Here is a 23,839-nt window from a genome sequence, read left to right on the forward strand (position 1 = left end):
GGGTTTTATGGATGTGATAATATAGGAAACTATAGGACCTCTTTTATTAGTCCAAATATCCAGAGTATTACTGATCTAGGGATAGCTTCATATGGTTTATTCGAAAGCATTATGGGCTTTCGTCCTGCTTTAGTCGCGAGCGGAATTCTGTTCCGTATTAAATTATTTCCATTATTATTTCCGTTATCTTCAACCGTAGTTTTTTATTTCTTGTCTAGCTGCCTTTTTATCGTTCACTTTTACGCTACAATACAAATTTTTATTCTGTCCCCAAGCGTTAGGGAGCACTGGACATTTTATTTCAAGAGTGAAATTTACGGAGAAGAAATTCCGCGCGCGACTAAATAAAGTTGCCCATTTAGTTGGCGTAATTTCGACATGTATCGAGATTTTTAAATTTCACAGTTTATGTTACATACATTACAACCCGTTTTATTTCACTTTTGCATTTCGCGGACAATAATGTGTCTACTGATTTCTTTTTTAATTTTTGTGTACATACAGTATGTATGTATATAAATATATAAACATATATTTATGTATCTGCAATAATAACCCTAAATTGATTATATAGTCTGGTATTTTTCTCATTCACATACCTGAATCTTTTTATTCTGCAATAATACAGTGTCAGTCTTGACCCAACTGTGAGCCTGTAAACATGTTCTCAGTGGTTTATCTGTATATTTTTTGGTGTGAAAATAAGGTTTTTATAAGTATTTATAACATTTGATACAGATTTCTGTCTAACATCTCAAAGATGGAAGTTTATGAAACAGAAGAGCAAATAATTCAAAATTTGTTCTTGGAGGTTATGGATTCTAATGAAGAGAACCAATCAGGCATTATAGAAGATGAAGTCGAAGAAGATAATGTCGAAGTTGGTGACCATAACGCTGACAATGAGGAATCAGCTGATGAATACAACAATTTACCACAGTTGGATCAGATAGATCTAGAACCACGATCCAATACAACAGCACAAGTACCACATTTGCTAGGAAAGGACAACATCATAATGTGGTACACACATGTTCCACGCCAAAATATGAGAAGGTAAAATATTTTGAATCATTTAGCGGGAGCAAAGGGACTTGCGAAAGGAGCCAAGGCACCGATTGATTGTTGGGGTTTGTTCTTCTGACCTGTATGTTGGAGAGGATTGTAGAATTTACTAACCAATAGATTGATGCACACAGAGATGCTTTGAGTAGAGAAAAGGATGTCCAAAACACAAATATTACAGAAGTAAAAGTCTTGGCTGGGACTTTTGTAACTTGCGGGCTCGTTTTGATAACTAGACAAACAGAGACGAGGAAAAAAGTCGACATGTTGACACTTCTTCGGGATATTTTTGAAGAGTTCAACTCATGTTGAAAAAATTGCTAACCTGTTGGCGGATATACTAATACTGATGAGATACTCGAACCCTTTCGAGACGCTGCAGTTTTCGGGTTTATATGAAGTCGATACCGGCGAAGTATGACATAAAGATATTTTGCCTTGTGTGATGCTAGGATTCTTTATGTCGTCAACATCGAAGAATACGCGGGAAAACCGGATGAACCATTTAGAAAAGATAATCAACCCCATCAGATTGTATTGAGATTAGTAGAAATGTCATTACTGACAATTGGTTGAATTCCATACCACTGGCTGACGAACTACAGAGATATCATAGACTCTGTCTAATAGCCACTGTGAGGAAGAATAAGAGAGAAATACTCGCTATATTTAGCGAAGAAAAGCGAGTGAGTTGTTTCTTTGGTTTCGGTGAATATATGACTCTCCCTTGAAGTACCGAAGAAAAACCGGCTGGTGAGTCTGATCTCTTGCATGCATTTTTGTGATGAAATTGATTAATCTACAGGAGGAGAAAGAAAATCTGAAATGATATTATCCTAAATCAATTAGAGAGGCGTAGATACGATGGATTAAGTGAAAGCGATATATTTTGTAGATAGAAATCTATTAGACGGCAATTAGCTCTCATTTTTACTATGATGAATATTGTTGGTGTAAAAAGTTACGGTATACATATAATTCTCCAGGTCATCATTCAAAACAACATGAACAGGAGACACTAATATTCCAACCAATAATAAAATATATAAATTGTTACTTTAATTATTACGGAAGTTTTGCCTGATTAGACTGAATAACAAATTTTTACTTTTTGTCTTGCTCCGAAATAAAAATAGGTGAAAGTTACTAATATGTATGCCCTAAATCTGAATTTAAAATTCAAATTACCCCATCATGTACCATTTTTCGAGGAAAACGAATTGATTTATTTTATGAAAAACTTTTTTTTTTTTTAATTTTTCACTGATACTTCCAAAATGCCTCATAATAATTGTAGAATGTGTACTGGGTACTAAAATCATGTTACATAGTTTAAAACACATCAACAATAAAAATATTTAATCTGTATAATGAGAAAAATCTCGGAATTTGAATTAACATTTAAAAGAATTTTCAGGATGACTTCTGTTTATAACTAGAGCCGGAACTGTCTTTTACAAGACACAAACAATAGTCTGTAAGCATGCTGGATGATGCTCTTCCTTTATATCGCCTTTCCATTTAATATTTTTCTTGATGAAATCTTTCCCCATGCTCGTCGCTTATGCTCCAAGGTAGGAGGAAAGAAATCCAAATGAGAATGTAAAAAGTGTATTTTCAGAGACATATTATACCCCATTTTCTCTTATGCAGTTGACATGGTTTCCACAACAAGTTTTATGTACTTGTCTGCCGTAGAATTTCCACGGAAATTTGAACAAACATCTTCGAAAAAGCGCAAATGCCATTTTTTTTCTGTAACGGAAAGTTTTTCCTCAAACAAAAAGTGAGCTACAACTTTATGAATTTGTGGACCGATGAAAATATCCTTTTTTAATTTGTCTTCACTCAATATGGTAAATTTTTCTTTTAAATAGTGAAAACCACATTCTTGTTTGTTCATTGCGTAGACCTCATTTTGAACTTTTATGACATTTACTGAATAGAAGGGACTAATATCTGTTTATTTATTATAAGTACAAAAGAACATGCCAACGACCATAAGAAACCGGAAATAAGTCATGCTCATAAAATGAATTAGCGCCAGATGTGAGCGCTTATCAAAAAGAGAAATTATAGTATATCTTAAAAACCTTATGTGATACGAAGAAAAGAGGTGTATTTTCTGATTCAGCGCACACAAAACTACTCGTATAAGGGACACATTGTTTTATTTCGGAGGAAAATTCTTGTTATTCAGTGTTATTATTGTGCGGAATAAAATTCCGCGGTAACTCTGAGTGCGCGACTAATGCAGGGTTAATGTTGGTAATGAATTTACAAGCTCACACTTGCAAATACAGGTGGAAATAGTGGGTGATTATCTTAATGAACAAAGAATAGTTAATATAAATGAATGATTACTTATTAAAATACAACGTATAAAGTGGAAAACAAGATATTGAGAACGATATAATAAGTCGATTTGAGTAACAACATTATGCAATTTGTTTAATTGGATTAGAGCAGCGTTTCCCAAAGCGTGGGGCGCGACTCCCTAGGGGGTCGTGTAAAAAGCTAAGGGGGGGGGGGTCGTGAGATGATTAAAAATAAAACAAAAAATGCCTTATTAACACATTTATGCTGTATTCAGAAACATAAACAAAATTAAACATAAAGATAAGATGAAAGGTTTCAGTAGTTATAAGCTAAAGTAAAAAAGATTAATGCTATAAATATGTCTGTTTTTGAGAAAGTAGCTTCTCAAATCTTTTCTATGTATTCAATAAGCACACAATTGTATCACTTACAATATCAAGGAGATTTCTCGCTTTTGTTTTAACGGAAATCATAGACTGGAAACTTATTTTGCCTAAATAATATAATTTGCAAATCCTATCAAAACTGTAAGAGTTTCTTTTGCAAGCACGAGATATCTTTACATTATTTTGATCTAAAACTAATCTACTCTGTGAAAGAATTATACTTTTAACCTTCCATCAGTAAGCACATTTTTTAACAAGTGTTCTCCTTAGTTTTTTTTTTTTTTTTTTTTTAATTTAGCCAGTTATATGCAACTGCTAGAAACGGATTCAGTATCTATCTGTCTCTGTCATGATTGTTTTGAGTTTCTTCCGGAAGATATTAAGAAATGTGTTGTTTAAAATTTTGCAAAGTTAATTATATGTCCGCAAACACAAATTAAGAATTTGTCATGTCACACAATACGTAGATAAATTTTCCGTTAGTTCTTTCAAGCATTCCAATAAATCTATTTTCTTTTTGTCCAGTAGTGTCTACCAGAAAACAAGTTTCCTTATATATTGTCGATTTTATCTCTGGATATTATGTTAACATCTTGGTTTCGCAAACTATTGTTTCTTAGTGTTTGAAAAAATATATCAGAAAGGAAGGCCAGTCTAAGAAGCCAAAAATAACTGAAGTAGTATATTACGATATAAGATTGGGAAGTGCTTTTTACAAAATGGATGAAAAGTAGGGTAAATGAGCAGAGCGAGTTTTTCGATTTACGAAATTTTGTAATGCACTTCACAAACGTGTATTGTACAACATTTTTTGCAAGTTCATATTTTTAAAATTGCAAATACAATATATTTTGCAATGAAAATTTGGAGCAATATTATTCCAAAGCCTTCGCAAAACTGCACTGCAATGGTAACTAAGTTACAATAAATGCACTGTAATGGGTTATTTCAGTTTAGTTTTATGTTATGGAGAAAGGTTTCCCTAGGACCAAGTTTCTGGGTGGAAATTCTAACTTTCAAGGTCTAACAACAATAGCTGTAAATACAGCAAAAAACACGATCGTGCAAAAAATAGGTTTTTCATATTGCAATTTCTCGTCTTGCAGGTATCAACACATTGGAAGTTGAGTGATATCTACTGGGTTTTAGTAAAATTATCGTTGTTCATGATCTTATAGGCATTTATATTTTTCGAATGGGGTTAATTACTATTATGGTAATGGGGGAGGGTCGCAAACAAATGTCTCACCCAAAAGTGGGTCGCGCCTTCATAATGTTTGGGAACCACTGGGTTAGAGAATGCATTAAAACCTGGGAATGTAGAATGTATTTCAAATGTGATAGAATTTTCCCATATTGAGTGTGTTATGATACATTCCATTGTGATAAAATGCCCCTAACTGAAAAATTTATTTCCTTCTAAACTGAAACAGATCTTGATACACACCCTGGTGATGCCTTACTTTGACTATTGCGACGTTTTGTATAGTGATCTTAGTGTTGAATTGTCATTGAGGCTTCAGCGTGTTCATAATGCTTGTGTTCGTTTCATTTTTAACAGCCGTCGCTATGATCATGTCTCCGAGTATTTCTTTCAATTATCTTGGCTTCGTTTACGGGAGAGACATTCAGTTCATTCACTCTGTTTGCTGTATCAGATTTTAAATAATTCCACACCTATTTACCTAGTTCCTCGCTTCACACTTTTAGCATCCCACCACAACCGTGATACACGTTCACAGCATAACCATGTTCTATCAATTCCACTCCATCAAACATCTCTCTACTCTGCTTCCTTCACAATACACACAGCTCGTTCCTGGAATTCCTTGTCACAGGAAATCAGGAGCAGTCGGGAGTCTAAAATCTTTTAAGTACACTCTACTTAGAAATGTCTTTAATGAACATAACTAGACTCTTGCGGAAGTTTCTAAATAGTCTTAAATGACCAAGTTGTTATTTTTTTATTCTCCTCTCTCTTCTTTTTTTTTTCTCTTATCTTTTTTTTTATTATCTTCATATATTACTTAATCATTTGTGTTTGTATGCCATTTAGTAGGACTTTACTAATTAACATTTTATGTCTTGTCACCCATATGTATTCTCCAATTAGTATATTAACTGAATAATATATCTCAAGTAAATTAATCATCCAATTTGTCTCGGGCATTTTAGATCTTATAAATTGTGTGTTTGTGTGTGTGTGTGTGTGTGTGTGTGTGTGTGTATTCCCCTTATGTTATGTAACTGATTTTGATTATGTGTAATTTTCTACTTTATTTTATATATTATGTAACTGATCTTGTCTATTGTAATTTCCTACTATATTTTATGTAATTTCTAAGTTATTTTCTTTTGTGTTGTTTTGTAATCAAATTTTGTATCTCATGTATTTGTATTATTGAAACCAGGTTGAGTGGAAGAGAAGGCCTCATGGCCTTAACTCTTCCAGGCAAAATAAACCTACTACTACTACTACTAGTACTACTAAGAGTAGTTTTAAGAGTTGGTATAATATTTAGAGTGTGGAATAATAGAAAAGGAATTCATTCATTCATATATTCATTCATTCATAGTATTCTGCCCAAGGGCAGGTCTTTCATTACAAACCCAGCATTCTCCAGTCGTTCCTGTGTTCTGCCTTCCCCTTTGTCTCCGCATATGATCCATATATCTTAATGTCGTCTATCTTCTAATACTTCTTCTGCCCCGAACTCTTCTCCGTTCACCATTCCTTCCAGTGCATCCTTCAGAAGCAAGTTTCTTCTCTACCAGTGTCCCAGCCAATTCCTTTTCCTCTTTCTGATCAATTTCAGCATCATTCTTTCTTCATGCACTCTTTCCAACACACCTCCGTTTCTTACTCTGTCTGTCCATTTCACACGCTCATCCTTCTCCATATCCACATTGTAAATGCTTCTATTCGATTCTCTTCACTTCGTCGTAATGTTTAAGGAATATTTAAATATGTAACGCTGTGTAAGAAGGAGGAATGTGTTGAAAACAGGGACAGATATTTAAGAGGAAGAAAACACTATTTAGAAGTATTAGAGAAAACTAAAAGTAAATGGGAAGACAAAAATACACAAGAAGTAACAAAACTTGTACACCAGAATGAAGCAAAGAAAGTATGGTCAGCTATTAGGAAACATCAGTCCAGCAGAGTGGAAATTATACTTTGATTGATTGTATCAAGTTAGTTAGTTAGTGGGGTTTAAAAAGAGCGCGTCAGCATCTATGGCTATTTGCGCCCTTATCTAAAATTCTTTACAGAACAGAGACATAATACAATAATCAGAATGCTTAAAAGAACTAAAAAAACGTTGTCACGATTAAAACGAGGTACACAAATGCAGTTTCAACAGGGTGATGCATAAAACATTATAAAAATTTGACCTTAACTAATATTTAAAAAGAGATAAAATAACAATACAAATGCTACCATAAATAAATTATCTGGCGTATTTCTAAAATACTCGGATGCAAAAGGTCCGAATGTCAAGTTTGTTAAAAAAAATATATACTAAATAACAAGTGTAACCTCCGGATGTAAAGGGTCCGGAGGATAATTAAAACGGGTCAAAACTAAATCACCCTGTCAAGTCCAGTACTCGATAAAAATCTCAGGACTGCATTTGTACAATTAAAATCATTTCCAAGAGCGTCACGAAGAGTCGGCCGAATTCCATATTGCCGACGGACACGGTCATATTTTCTACAATGTAATAAAAAATGTTCCACCGTAAGTGGAACATGGCATAGATCACACTCCGGCTGAAGCTCGCCACGTAGCAGATGGCCATGTGTCAGATAACAGTGGCCAATCCTCAACCGGGTGAGTAAAACTTCTTCGTGTCGTGACGCTCTTGTGGACGAATCCCAAACTCGAACAGTATTCTTTATTCTTCGTAATTTGTTTTCCTCTTGTGCAGACCATTCTCCTTCCCATTGCCACCATATTCTACATTTCAAATAATTTTGTAAGTCTTGCCACCTCTCGCGCCAATATACCAGAGTGCCATTCGTGGCACCATCTTTGGCTGCAGCATCTGCGGCCTCATTCCCACGAATTCCGACATGGCCAGGAATCCACACTACTCCAATCTCGCAATCAGAGCTTAGGAGTGTGTGGAACAGCTGCTGAGTTCTTAACACAAGGGGATCCTCTGAATAGAGACACTGCAAAGACTGAATGGCACTTAAAGAGTGGAGCAGATTAGGTATCTGCCCCGAGGTTCTCGAATTAAAAACAATAAAACTCTTTAAAAAGCATATAATTCTGCAGTAAAAACACTGGTATATTCGCTCAGTTTATATTTAAATATCTGTCCATTTGCAACGAAGGAGCATCCAACACAATCATTTACTCGGGATCCGTCAGTATAAACTAAAGAATAATTTGGATATCGGGATAAAAGTTCACTAAAACGAAGTCTATAAACAAAAGCTGGTGTAAAATTCTTAAAACTTTGGCTCAGGCTTACATCAAACATGGGGCGTCGCATAATCCACGGTGGAGTGGTGGTGTATTCTAGTGTGCGAACGGATGGTAGATCGACGTCGAGCTCAGAGAGCAGTTCACGGAATCGCACACCTGCTGGACGACGTCTCCGTGGATTTTCACTGTATCGGCCGTAAAGAGACGAATGATGGAAAGAGTCGAAAGAATTGTGCTCAGGCTGCGAGCGGAGTTTAACCGCATATGAGCACAACAGGACATTACGTCGCCGATACAGTGATGGTTCCCCCGCTTCACAATACAGGCTCGCTATCCGACTCGTTCGGAAGGCACCTGTAGCGAGTCGTATCCCATGATGATGGATAGTGTCTAAGAAACGTAGCTTAGATTTATTTGCTGATCCATAGATAAAACAGCCATAATCCAGCTTTGAACGGATAAGAGAACGATACAGACGTAAAAGCACTATGCGGTCTGCACCCCAGCGAACCCCTGACAAAAGGCGTAAAATGTTTAAAGATTTTTCACAACGCCTTCTCAAATCACGGATATGCGCCTCCCACGTTAATTTATAATCAAAGATAAGGCCCAAAAACCTCGCAGTGTCTTTATATTGCAACTCCACTCCATTAAGACGCAGTTCAGGATGTGGATGGAGTCCACGTTAGTTGTAGAAGTGGACACATTGCGTCTTTTGAGTGGAGAATTTAAAGCCATTGCGAAGAGACCACTCCGATAGCACATTGATGACCAGTTGCAACTGTCGACCGATAGATGGGAGGTATCGGGAACTGTAATATAGACTGAAGTCATCAACGTACAAGAGAGAAGATACTCGGTTACCTACACAGTGGGCAATGCCATTGATCGCAATGCAGAAAAGAAGAACACTTAATACAGACGCCTGCGGAACGCCATTTTCTTGGAGATGTTCGTTAGAAAGTGTGGTGCCTACTCGAACTCGGAAATACCGCTCTGCCATGAACTTCGCAATAAACGTTGGCAGACTGCCACGAAGTCCCCAGTCATACAGGGTTTGCAGAATTCCAAAACGACACGTGGTATCGTAAGCCTTGTATAGATCAAAGAAGACCGCCACAAGATGTTCCTTCTTGAGGAAAGCATCTCTAATGGCGGTCTCCAGCCGAACAAGATGGTCTGCGGCGGATCTGCGCTTGCGAAAACCACATTGGATGTTAGATAATCGGTTTCCCGATTCGAGTACCCACATCAGGCGTTTGCTTATCATCTTTTCCATAACCTTGCACACACAGCTGGTGAGACAGATTGGCCTGTAATTGCCAGGTAAACAAGGGTCCTTTCCCGGTTTCTGGACTGGAATTACAATGGCAGAACGCCAAGCAGATGGAAATACACCCTCAGTCCAGATTCTATTGTACATAGACAGAAGAAAGGATTTTCCAGCCGGTGGAAGATGACGAAGCATGCGGTTATGGATGTTATCAGGGCCAGGGGAGGTGTCAGGGGATGTGTCTAGTGCCGCCTCCAGCTCCTCGGATGTGAACGGTGCATTGTAGTCTTCAGTGTTGTCAGATTGAAAATTTAGGTTTCGTTTTACTGCAGTATCTTTGATTTTCAGAAATTACCGGTCGTAATTATTTGAGCTGCTTATTTGTGAAAATGTGGTAGCAAATATTTCAGCAATGTCTATTGGACTGGTGGTCGTTACTCCATTGTTTAGAAGGCCCGGAATTACAGAACTACGTTTCCCCATTATTCGACGGACTTTGTCGCATATGGTGTTAGCTGGGACGTTGTGTTTCAATGAACTGACGTAATTTGTCCAGGACGTCTTCTTAGCATCGCACACAATACGACGAGCTTTGGCTCGAAGACGTTTAAACTGGACAAAATATTCTTCGGTCGGATGGCGCTCAAATTGGCGTAAAGCACGTTTGCGGTCACGGATTGCATCTCTGCAGGCATCCGTCCACCAGGGGACAGAGAAGCGTTCTGGCCTGCAGGACGACCGGGGGATACATAATTCCGCTGACTTTATAACCACATTTGAGAAATGGTCTACTACGGAGTCCACATTTTCATGTCCGTTATCATCGAATGATATGGACTCCGAAAATCCGACCCAGTCCGCCTTTTTAAGAACCCAGTTTGGAGATCGAGATTCCGCCGGACGTAAAGCGGACATACGCATTCGAATGGGATAGTGGTCACTACCATGTAGGTCGTGAATCACAGACCACTCGAAATGCGTGGACAAAACTGGGCTACAAATGGAGATATCTATCATGGAGTATGTACCGTAAGCTAAGGAGAGATATGTTGCTTCCCCTGATTTCAGGATAACAAGATTTAGACGGGTACATACCTCTGCTATTTTATTTCCTCTGTCATCATCGGAATTTGAGCCCCATGAGTGGTGGGATGCATTAAAATCCCCCACTACCAGATATGGAGCAGGTACCTGCGAGAAAATGTCTTCAATGTCATGCACTGTGAAAGGTGTGTCTGGGGGTATATATACAGAGACTATTGAGAAATGGATGGTAGGTAGAGTGACTCGAGCGGCTATGCATTGATGTTGGCTGTTGATGTTGATAACAGAGGAAAAGATACTTTGGCGGAATAGGAGAGCACAACCTCCGTTGGCACGAATACCGGCAAGGTGATCGTACCGGTGAAAGTAGTACCCCGAGATACTTAGGGAGTTTTCGGGCCGACGGTGTGTCTTCTGGAGACATAAAATAGCAGGGTTTTCATGATAGATCAATTGCAGTAGTTCTGTATATCTGCTGCGTACACCGTTCACATTCCACTGTACAATATCAGTCATCAAGAGCAGCTATATCATGTTGGTGGCTTAACAGGGGATCTTCTCTTCTTTTCCTTTCTATGGGAAGATGCTTTTGCCTGTGACTGCTTTGTCTTCGACTCCGGCGACTCACTTGTAGTTTGTCGCACACCTGATCGCGATTTTGATCGAGGACGTGATCGAGAACGTGATCTCGACCTGCCACCCGAACTAGGAGTGCGACGTTCTGGTGTTCTACTAGGCCTGCAATCCTTCTCTGCTGTCATAGCAATAATTTTCTTAGGGACGTAAGGCCTGATGTCAAGTCCACAAGTGTCGTCTGACTCAGCAGTCTGAGTAGCGGCGTCTTCATATGTCTGGGTTGCGATCTCAATTCGCTTCCCAGGTATGTTCGTATGAGGTGGCGTTTGTGTGGTGGCATCGATTCCCTCTGTTGCTCTCTGCAGTACAGACGCATAGGACTTTTCAGTTGCCTTCTTTTCTTTATCTAAAATACGTTTACGTGCCTCAAAGAAGCTAATATTTTCCCGGACTCGAAGCTCTTGAATCGTCTTTTCCAGCATATACTTTGGGCAATTTTTAGAATTTGAAGCATGGTCCCCAGAACAATTCACACAGTGCTCGGCGCCAGTACATGGGGAATCCCCATGGTCTGCACCGCCGCACTTTGCACAGATGATATTGTTTGTGCAACGTTTTTGCGTATGTCCGAACCGTTGGCACCTAAAGCACCGCATTGGGTTCGGCACATACGCACGCACAGGGACACGCTCATACCCAACAAAGATATATTCTGGCAAGAGAGACGTTTCAAAGGTCAGAAAGACTGTGCTCAGGGGTTCAGTCCGTCCGTCCCGCTTCCGTATTAAACGGTAAGCCTTGGACACGGACTGTTCCGCCAGCTCTAATTGGATCTCTTCATCTGATAGACTATCTAGAGAATCTGTATGCACAACTCCTCGCGTGGTGTTAAGCGAGGAGTGTCGTTCAACTCTGATGGGGTATGACCCCAGCAACTTTGCTTTCAACAGCGTCTCACTCTGTTTTGCAGGTGCAGTCTCAACGAGGAGACTACCGTTGCAGAGTCGAGTTGCATTTCTGACCTTTCCAACGAGTCCATCGAGCGCACGTCTCACGTAGAATGGACTAATGTCTTTCATAGTTTTTTCCGTTCCGTCCAATGTGATACTGATAAACTTTGGAGGCGACACTTTTACAGTAACTTTCTCAGGGTCCAATTCCATAGCAATTTTCGTCATATGACCACCAGTCGTACTTTCTCCTGTCTTATGTTTCTTATTAGCTTTTACTGAAGGAGGAGAAGAAGAGCGCGTAGAAGCCATTTTGAAACTGGCCCCCGCTACGGAACCGTCGGCGTCAGCCTGCCACCGGGGGGGCGGAAGAAAAAGACACCAAAAAAGTCTTCTCGGTCTGTGCCGGCCGTGGGGACGCCCCCACAGCCCGATCCCAAGCAACCCACTTCACGCAAGTTACCCTTCAAACTGGTCATTACACACCTAATGGCAAGTCTTACACCGGAGGCGTGTCGCAGTTTTATGCCCCTACCACGGGAATAACCGCCCGTGGCTCCCCACTTTACACTGAATACAAGTGCCAGACTACTGCGGCTAACTCCGACCGACCCTCCCAAAGCCGGAGCAATCCGAGACCGCACGCAGCTTCAGGGGACTTGTGGTTGATTACACTGCGACACCCATACGTCAGCGGTAACACGTCGGAGCGATATATCCGCCCCGGCGATCAGAATCGGCCACCGGGACGTTTAAGTCGCTCCGGGCCCCCATTGGGGCTACACGTGAGTGTACATGACTACCGGTCCGGGCTCCGCACCTAGACTTGCATATAGGGGCAGTATGAAGGGTCCACTATTGCTTCGTTGCTGGGCGCCCTGTCGGGCCACACAAGTAGGATGTCGCGCTCGAAACCGTGGGACAGGACCACGGAGATAGGAAAGATCCCCGCTGGTGAGACGGGAGTTATAAACCTAAGAAACTTAACCTAATAATAGATATAAGAATTAGAAGGGGAAGAAGAATAAAGCCTCATCAGGCATTGTTAACAAATCCCGTCATGGTGGCGGACGTGGCAAGAACAAAAACAGCGGGGATGGAGAGGTGAAAATGGCTGTGATGATGTGGTGGGCGTTCCGCATGCAATGGCGGCCGGCGGAGAGAAATAGTGATGAAAAAGAAGAGAGAACGAAGAGGAGTGGTTGGTGATAGGACGAAAAATGGCCGAAAAGAAGAGCACGAGAGCCACCATTGCACCCCCCGGTCACCACTTGGAGGAACCCACCTCGACCGGGATAGTATTGAGGCATATATATATATATATATATATATATATATATATATATATATATATATATCCACAGATAAAGTGTGCAATATGAGTCATATCTGTGGATATATATATATATATATATATATATATATATATATATATATATATATAAAGTGTGCAATATGAGAAATATAAAATACTTGGACATATTAGATAAAAAAAACATTACAGAAAACAGATTGAGAAATTTAAAAAATGGGAAAATCGTTCGATTATACTTCATACTAGGAGAATATTGTAAGGTATTTTGTAAAATAGGAAGAAATATAAATATTTTGATTACATTATTTAATAAAGTTATGAATGCAGGATCAGTACCCACAGCTTGGGAGACGCTATTATACATTCAATTCACAAGTGAAAAGGAAGCATTGATGTTGTAAATAACTATCCCGGAATTTCAGTACATTCGGTAATAGGGAAAATCTATTTTATGATTTTGATTGAAAGTATAAATGTATGGATAGAAAGATACGGAAAATTATACAATTTTCAGGTAGGTTTTAGAAAAGGTTGTAGAACAAAAGATATTATTTTCGTTTTATCAGCAATACTTGATAAACATTTACATTTTTAACACGGTAGAATTTATTGTGCTTTTATATATTTTGAAAAAGCCTCCTTAGAATAATAGGGGAACATTGTGGTATAAGTTGGCGATAAAGGGACTCAGTACTAATAAGATTAAGAATTTGCGAGCAATGTATGGCAATACAAAGATTTGTGTAAGAGTTGACACTGACAGAGTGACTGAAACATTTAGTCAATATGTAGGAGTCAGACCTGGTTGTTCAATTAGGACGCATCTATTAAATTTATTTTATAGATGATATATCAGAACACATTAGGAAAAGTACCTTGCATGTACCGATAATTAGTAACGTAAAGTACCAGGGTCATTTTATGCTGATGATTTGATATGTAGTGCGATAACACTAATGGGATTGCAGAAACCACTAAATGCTATAGAAGAATATTGTAAAGAATGAAAAAATTTAGAGTAAGTGTAAAGAAAACAAAGGTAATTGTGTTTAAGAAGAAAGGTGTAAAAATTAAGAAAGAAGAAAAACGATTCTTATCTCCTATTGCATTGGAATGTTTAAGCGAAATCAGTTATCTGTGTGTAATACTAGATTCACGGCTAAAATGGAGTAAACAACTCCATAAAGCAGCTTTGAACGGTGGGCATGCATTGTTAGCAATAAATATGTGCCTAGCTAAAACACCAAACATCGACATAAAAACTCTCAGTAACGTATACAGTTCACTGATAGAATCAAGAATCTACTATGACATTGAGATATTTAGGCACTATAATACTAGTTGGGAGAAAATTGATCTAATTTAAGATAAATATCGTAAACGGGTTTTACAACTTCCCAATTCTGCCCCCAGGTGAACAGCAATGTTGGAATGTGGTAGATGTAGGAATATGGGAGAAATTATAGTACTTATAACAAAATTATGGTGTTTAGAATTTAAGAAATGGAAGTTATTACAGTTATAAAATAATTTCGGCTAACATTTAAAAAAACGAACTTGATAAAATTGGACTGGGACAACTTTGGAGAGGAAATCATGAACGTGAAAATAATGATTGAAGACAAAGGTGTAACGATATAGAAAACCGACAATTGTTTAGTTACATGAATAACAAAACTAGTAGTGTGCTACTATTCCAATACGCACAAACTACGTTCGTGTGGGTCCTCAATAACTCTCTGAATGCTGCAGCATTCACACTGAGTTGAAATGTAAACAGTAACAAAATTTGATACAATTTGTTCCTATCTAACAATGCCACAATAACAAGTGAAAGAGCGGGAACAGAGTCTTTTTTGGAGGGGCTCGCGACAAGATCACCTTGGCTGTGGCGCATGCGCGGACCTCTCATGCAGTGCCAACGTGATTCTTAGCTAGATTTATTTTCGCGTACATATTCCAGATCAAATCAAGATCAAGTCAAGAAATTCCCTTCGTGCTCCGGTTACATATCTTGCATATATGAAGGTTAGGTTTGGTTAGTTTAGGTTTTTATTGGCCAAGTCCGCGCAGCCAAGATGATCCTGTTGCGAGCCACTTTTTTTTTTCTTATGGTGCCATCTGTTGTTTTCCGCCAACAATTACAATTACACATACCTTGTAATTCTTTGAGGCCTTCCTTCTAACGGCACCAGTATGAATTTCATAATACGCATAGTTACAATATTATATCAGTTTATAATCACAGAATGTTTCTGTGGACACACTGTACAGGACATATAATTTTTAAATGAAAACTAGGATTTTTAATTTTAACGACATATTTAATAGTATTATTTGAAATGTTAAGAGCCATAGTGGACCAAGCGCCATTTATTAAAAACGGAGAGAGCAAGGGTTAAGTGAATACCATAGTTTAATGAAGATTGATATATCATTTAGTTTTAAAGTGTATACTTTATATTACTTGCTATATGTTTCCATTGATTTATGGTAAAAACTTAATTTTAAGCCTTGTTTTCTACGGTTTTAGTAAATGGCGCTTGGCCCACTATGGTTTTGAACCCTTCATTTATTTGTGGTTAAATTTACTTATTTTAATGAACTAATGGAGGTCATAATAACTAGTTCAAAGACATTGCAAGAAGTATAACCATTGTGTCAATTTATAGAAGGACATTATGGACAACCGGATTTATCTTCTTCGAAAACTACATAGACAGTGAAACAGCGTAGGTTGGGAATGTGGCTAGCTGGGTCTTTATCACAAAATATCTGTAAAGTCACGTTACAGGCTGGTAGTGAACCCCTAATAATACTATCAGTACTGATACCATGTAACAGTTTCAATGGGCGGTTAAACTTCTTTCGTGACACATACTTTGTCAAAGTCAGCCTTCCTTTGGCACGAATATTTATTGTCGCATGATACATGACATCCTTAACTGATATAACCAAGGACGTTGTCACGATAGCAACCCAAAAAGTGTAACTAGTAAAACACTGAGAAACATGTTTAAGAAAGGCAGAGATGTTGCAACATTTCATAAATACATACCAGCTAGCCTTTGGATGGTCTCTTTGTATCCGAATGGAAGGATTCAAATTATAGGGCTCACACGCACTGTGATGGCAGGTCGGCCTCAGTATGGCTCCCACTGCAGACATTGCATTGAGAGCCATGACATCCTTACAAAAATCCTGGAATATTGCCAACATGGAACTCACATCCAGAATAAGCTCACTAGACACTATACAACACGAGAATTTATGATTAAAACTTTTCCTTTATTCTTTGACGTTCACCAACAAGTTCATTGTCTTGCAAAAGATGGAAGTTCCGGCGAGTTGACATGTTGTCATTGATAACGAAAATGACAAAGTAATTAGCATCGATCCCACTGTACGCTTTGAAACCGCAGTTGAACAACCTGTAATAATATATTATTTCAATGTACCGAAGTACATATGATATTTCCATGCAGATATTCTGCGTCATCATACGATGGAAGTGTAATGGAACGGAGAAAAATTCTCTCCGGCGCCGGGATTTGAACCCGGGTTTTCAGCTCTACGTGCTGATGCTTTTATCCACTAGATGTCTATGACGTAGTGCAAAGGGCGGCCACTAGAGGGAACCCAAGAGTTGGAACTCAATCAGAGACGATTCTGTTCGGCGTCGGGGTTGTATCCGGTGTGGCTTAGTGGATAAAAGCATCAGCACGTAGAGCTGAAAACCCGGGTTCAAATCCCGGCGCCGGAGAGAATTTTTCTCCGTTCCATTACACTTCCAACCTGTAATAAGTGAAGAAAAGGTCACCTATGAGGTTACAATTCAATAGTTAGAAATTACTGTAGTATACAAGGACATATTTACGTTTTTGGGCTTTTGTTTGGAGCACAAGGAACAATTTCTAAATTCTCAGTTGAAATTTTAAAATCATTTCGAATTTATTTTAAAACTTAGAAATTTAATGCTCTAGATCTAGACGTATTGAAATATTCTGTTCAGATTATATGAAATCGCCTGTAGGCTACATTTCATTTACTTACATTGTAACTGGTTACTGTGATATTAAGGGTTCAGAGCCATAGTGGGCCAAGCGCAATTTTATAAAAAACGGAGAAAGCAAAGGTTAAAGTTAAGTGAATACCATAGTTTAATGAAGATTGACAGATCATTTAGCTTTAATGTGTATACTTTATATTACTTGCTATATGTTTCCATTGAATTATGATAATAACTTTATTTTAACCCTTGTTTTCTACGGTTTTAGTAAGTGGCGCTTGGCCCACTATGCTTCTGAACCGTTCATATATACTTCTCACACAGAAAGGGGAACATCTGCCTGGCAAACAAGGTGACAATTCAGATCCAGTTTACAATACAAGATAAGAATTTCATTTAGTTATTTAATACAAGTTTATTATAATCCGTCAACAACCGTCTCAATGCGAGTAATAGTGATTTAGACTGGACTGACGAGATGAGTATCTTCGCCAGGTCTGGTACCTTCTCAAGTTTACATTTAGATAACCCAATTTGAACGAAATGTTACACCATTAGCTCTTATTACAATCTCGAGTTTAAATAATAATAAAATCTGTACAATTATCTAAATTAATATATGCATTTTATTGAAGCTTTATCAATTCAGTGACACTTACGAGTAATGTAAGTTACAATAAGCTTTACATTGGCATTTAATGTTATATAAAACCAAATTAACACAAGGCTAGATATTAAAATTGTTTATTTTATTAATTAAAAATGTATATACAGCTTACACTTATGAAATCAATAAGACAGCTTGAGTGCACGTACTCACTTCCATCAAGGGACGGAACATATTATAGTGTTGTAAAATTGTGTCTAAAATTAATTATCCTAAAGAACGGTACTGATTTGGTGGAAATTAACATTACTAAATATAAAAACTCTAATAAAATTCTGATACAATAATAACATTAATATGTAGAATCAGTGAGGGAAGTGAGACGGTATGCGCCGGTATGGAATACCGCCACTCCTTTCTATTGCCAGCAGACATACCGTTAGTGAAAAATTACATACCGTCAGAAAAAATGTGATCAGTAAAAATTTGTTTATATATTTCTTCACAACAGAGTAGTATCTGTTTGCTTCGTAAATCTAAACCACAGCCTTCAGGAACTGTATTAAACATGTATTTACAGTAGACGCGTTTATTTTGATAAGTCAACCCCTGGAAAGCTTACAATGGTAGTATTTCAAGTATAGATGGCTGTGGTCTATAGCTTGTGGTGTTTATTGTTGCCAATTTAGTGACTGTGTCATTTTTGTTCTTGTTGCACTTTTTATTGATAATTAAGTAAGGCACTTTGAAGCTTTAACATTATTTTAAATTATAAGTCTCAATGGACATTGCAAAATAATCTGCCAAATAACTTAAGTAACTTGAAATTATTTTATTATGAAATTTAATGTGTTGCGTAAGCTTCAAAGATTTGCGTTACTGACCGCATGAAACAAATTATTGTATACGCCATGTTTGCATATGTTGTAAGGAAGGGATTATGCCTTTTTTAAATCGAGGTATGCCAGGGGAAAATCTTGGGGTAGCATACCGCCTCTGGTTTTTTTTCCACTTCCCTCACTGTGTAGAATACAAATGAGTATGTAGTAGAAGTATAGGGTCCCTCAGAATTTGGAGTCAAATGCTTTCAGTATCATGCTGCAGTACAGCTAGGGATTTCAAGTAATTATTACTATTAGTATATTTAGGACAATTTCCTCGATCTCCAAAAAGAACAACTTAATCTCCCATGCATGCATAGCTATATCATAATTCATAACTTTCGCTGAAGTGAGGGATATATGACGATAAATAGCTCCCTTCTTTAATCTCAGTAGTGTACCACAATTCTGAAGGACAGAAATTTCAAGTTGACTCCTAAAACGAATTCCGTACATCTGAGGAGATATTAAAACATGAGGGGGGGGGGGTTACTATAGTTATACAAATATATATATATATATATATATATATATATATATATATATATATATATATATATTTTTTCAGGATTCTACACTACTGCCGTCTTCTTGTGCCAATCCTCCAAAGCCTTCTCTCTTGTGCGTCTTCAATCCTCAACACCCTCTTCTGCATGACCTCCATTACTTCGTTGTCCCAAGATCTTTTTGGTCTACCTCTTCCTCTTCTTCCTGGAGGTTTCCACTGGTAAATTTGTTTAGGCCATCTATCTTCGCCCATTCTCATCAGATGACCAAACCACTTGAAACTCTTGTGTCTAGTGTACTGGAACGACGGTTCGAGTTCTGAAACGTTCCATTATTAACAAGTAAGGATATATACCCTTTTCAAATGGCTTCATATTAATTTCAGTTCCTAAATGTTTTGGTATATTAATATTATTTACAGCATTTGTCTTTACACTATACTTCGCTTTACTTCTAAACATCAATTAATTCATCCCAAGGACATTGGAATAACCATTCATACTATTCTCTAAGCGTGTGGAATTTGATAATTTTGATTAATTTTAATTAAATTTAGATATTTAATATCACGTTATTTTTCAGATTGCCTAAAAGTAAACACACCATTATATTTTATTACTTCCATATACGACGACAGTTAGTAGCCAGTAGCTCGGTGGTAAAACTCTAGCGACCTAAATCGGGATCACAGAGTCGATTCCCCGCTCTGGTATTTTTAATTATTTTGTTTTCAAATTGTAATATGCTGCGTAATGTTTAATCCAATATCAAATATATTACACGGTGGACATATTATTAAATATTACACAGGGTTGCCATGTTTTGGCGCTTTAGATGACGAAAGGTCATTTTCAATAACTTTTTCATACTCTCTGCAAAAATGAAATCCGTTTTCGTCAAATATTCACAGTTTTTATATAAGTCCTTAAGTGCGCTATATATTAAAATTTCTCGCGTAATCTTTTACTGCATTCGATATAATCTATGGGGCAATTAAATAGGAAACACCCATATTTCAAAAATATTGTAGAAAATATGTTAGTGTGAGAAATTTAGGATGCAATATGAGCATTAAAATCCATTTCCTTCATAGCTATCTTGACTTCTTTCCTGATCGTCTTGGATATTACAGGGAAGAACACGGAGGAGTTCACCAAGACTGAAAGAAATAGAAAAGCGTTCTCAAGGGCCGACTACTGTTGGTTCATGAAAAGAGACAATGTGGAGCTGCAACTTAGAAGACAATCTCAAAGGCAGAACTTCCAGCGGCATTGAAAAATTAAATGACTGCATGAGACTTGGAATTAGTTGAACCTAAATTGTGAATATAACAAGACAGTGCTGTTTGATTTGTTTGCTGTATAGATATTTTCAATTATTTGACTATGTATTTAAATAAGTTAATATTGCATGAGTGGAGATATAAATATAAATATGAATGAGGATGCGATCTTGTGTGTGTTTTTGTTTTCGTGTGTTAGTGTGATGTATTTCTTGTGTTCTTGTGTTTGTGTTGTGTTTTTGTGTTTGTTGAGTTTTTGTTTTGTCTTCTTATGACGTTGTCTATTGTGTTCGGGTGTAACCATTTTCTTGTGCTATGTCCCCATTCTGAAAACAGAAATACAACATAGCATACAGAACAGAAAACACACTATAAAGACATCTCAACACACAAACAACACAAACAAATAAATACAACCACACAGGCATATACAAACTCACATGCAATTGTTGCGACATTTTCTACATTGGCAGACAGGCAGATCATCCAAACTCGATACAAAGAACACATTAAAGCAATAACCAGAGGACACAATACATCTGCATATGTCGAACACATAACTAATGCTAACCACACATACAATAACATAAATACAGACATGGAAATCCTACACGTCGTATAACCCAAAAACCATAAACTCAACATACGAGAAAATATGAACTATACAGATACACTAAAACACACCCTAATCAAATTCTCAACACACAGATCAATTTCAGAACACACTATTTGACACAACTCTTCATCATATGAACGCACCCACACAACAGGCAGCGAAGTTAAGATGCGCCGAGACACAGAAGGCTCTGAGGATGGTGTCAAGTAGCACCGAAACAGCTGTAAGCCGCACATGCTTTCATAACTAACACGAGTAAGATCACCATTTAATCAATTATAAATAAGTCAATTCTTCAAATCATTATAAAACATTTTTATACGTGATAGGCGAAATATGACTTCATATCCTTGAACAGAAGCCAAAATGAATGAAAATTGATCTTCGACTTAAAAGACTTGAACCAAAATTTAATTTCGCGACTCTGTATTATTAATGGACAGAGTGCATAATAAAACATGAACATACAGTACTTGATTCCCACATAACTTTAGAGGCGAGCAAGCAAGCATGAAAATAAATAAGTAAATAAACAAATAAACAAGTAAATAAGTAAATAAATAAATAATTAAATAAATAAACAAATAAACAAGTAAACAAGTAAGTAAACAAACAAGGAAACAAACAAGTAAATAAATAGTAAATAAATAAATACATAAATAAATAAGATTGAGTTCTTGTGGAAGTGGCTATGGGGTAAGCGTTATACTTATCACTAAAAGCGTTAATTGAGGCCAGAGAATCGTGATGTTCTCTACAGTGAGTGTTCTCACATGGTTTTGATAGATTGCATAATGTCCAAGATAGAGTGAATCCCTATTTTTATGTCATTACAGGATATTCCTGAGAAACCATGATGACCTTTCTTTAAATTCCTAAGTTTGGCCTTTGTTATTGCTGTAAGGAATAGAGGTTCTATTCCAGCAATATATTAAAAGCTGCTTCCATCGAGATGGTGCGATATCCTCTTATTATGCTTATAATGAAACCTCCTTGAATTTGGCTTAGTCTGTGGAAGACATCTTGGAATGCCGATGCGCAGTACATCTAATGCACCACGATAGCTCATCCTCAGAATATCAGCATTAAGACCTCAAGTTGGTCTCTGGCAATTGACAATCACGCGTGGAGTTTGCTGGCCTGAGTTTCAAGGTAAATCAAGTGGTACCTGAATGTTAGTTTCTTGCCCAATACCACTCCAAGTTATACTTCGCACGAAAACATGACGACCTTCCCTCATACCCTTCACCAGTTAACTGCAGGCACGCGCAAGGGATAAACCCTTAGCCGAGTTGCCAATTCTTGAAGTCATTGTGATTTGCGAACGTTTTTCAAATTGTGTTCCGTGAAACCGCGAATTTCAGCGAGACTATTAGGCCTATCTTTGTAAATATATCTCAATTTATAATTACTAAAGCAAAATTGGTATAAAAATGAGCAAACTTATTTTAAAAACACTTTATATTTATATTTTCACTAACATGTTTTGCCTAAATAAACAAAGAAATGCAGAATTATATAATAAGTGTTAAATTCTCATGTTATTGAAGTTCCAGAATTTTATACTTAATTAAGAATGTTGCGCTGGTAAAATTTTCGGAAACTGTGATCATTGAATAGCAATAATTTTATAGTACAAGAGAGTAAAATTAGATTTTATCCGCTTCGCCTTGGATGTTTACTCTAGTGTGCTATACAATATTTTATTCATTACTGGTATGTAAATTTGATTTTAAATTGTAGGTCTTTTCTTTGTAATGTGTTGTTGGCGAAGAAGTTCGTATATATACTTTTTAATTAATGCTAATATGTTGGTTGTCATGTAGAGAGTGATTTAAGTGCTGTAAGTAGAAAACTTTTAAGCAGTGCTGTGAATAATGTCATTATGTTGGTTGCTAAGGACGGTGAAATAAAGACCAATTTAGATACCAGCCATGGATAAATGTATTCCTTTTACATCATTTTTTCATAACACGAAAATCATATTAAAGCACAAAAGAATATATTTGTTTCTCTGCCAGTTTAGTAGCCGATTCGATGCAAATTTTCTGTAGGCCTAAGGAACGTTATGAGATACGAAATATGATTTAATTAAGGGGGCATATACATTTCTTATACCATAAAATTCTGTTATGTAAAATATAGGCTTAATATAAAATTTAAATTTCTACACCAAGTTCATTCAGGTAAAACAACTTGTATTAATTTTTTTTAGTTATTTAACGACACTGTATCAATTACTAGGTTATTTAGTGTCGATGGGATTGGTGATAGCAAAATGGTATTTGGCGAGATGAAGCCATAGATTACCTGACATTCGCCTTACTGTTGAGAAAAACCTCGGAAAAAACCCAATCAAATAAATCAGCCAAAACGGGAACTGAACCCACGCCCGAGTGCAACTTCGGATCGGCAGTCAACTCAGCCAACTGAGCTACGCCAGTGGCTCTGTATTAGTTCTGAATTTATGATTTTTAATGTAAAGTGCGGCATTGGCTATAATAGCTATTAAGTGGAAAACGGCATGAGCTTTTTCTTCTTCTTCGCAAACTATATTCCTTAAAAACCCTT

General features: G+C 37.2%; 1 protein-coding gene across 2 annotated transcripts in view; it reads left to right on the forward strand.

Moving 5' to 3' along the window:
* LOC138691352 (zinc finger protein ZFP2-like) overlaps positions 1 to 20,814 on the forward strand; it is a 206,461-nt gene extending 185,647 nt beyond the window's left edge. For both annotated transcript variants that reach the window (XM_069813250.1, XM_069813254.1), the window contains one exon: positions 20,503 to 20,814. In XM_069813250.1, coding sequence (XP_069669351.1) covers positions 20,503 to 20,533 — 31 coding nt within the window. In that variant the 3' untranslated portion in view covers positions 20,534 to 20,814. The remainder of the gene's footprint in view (positions 1 to 20,502) is intronic.
* The last annotated feature ends 3,025 nt before the right edge of the window (positions 20,815 to 23,839 follow it).

The sequence above is a fragment of the Periplaneta americana genome, chromosome 16 (assembly GCF_040183065.1).
Source record: "Periplaneta americana isolate PAMFEO1 chromosome 16, P.americana_PAMFEO1_priV1, whole genome shotgun sequence".
NCBI classification, from domain to species: domain Eukaryota; kingdom Metazoa; phylum Arthropoda; class Insecta; order Blattodea; family Blattidae; genus Periplaneta; species Periplaneta americana.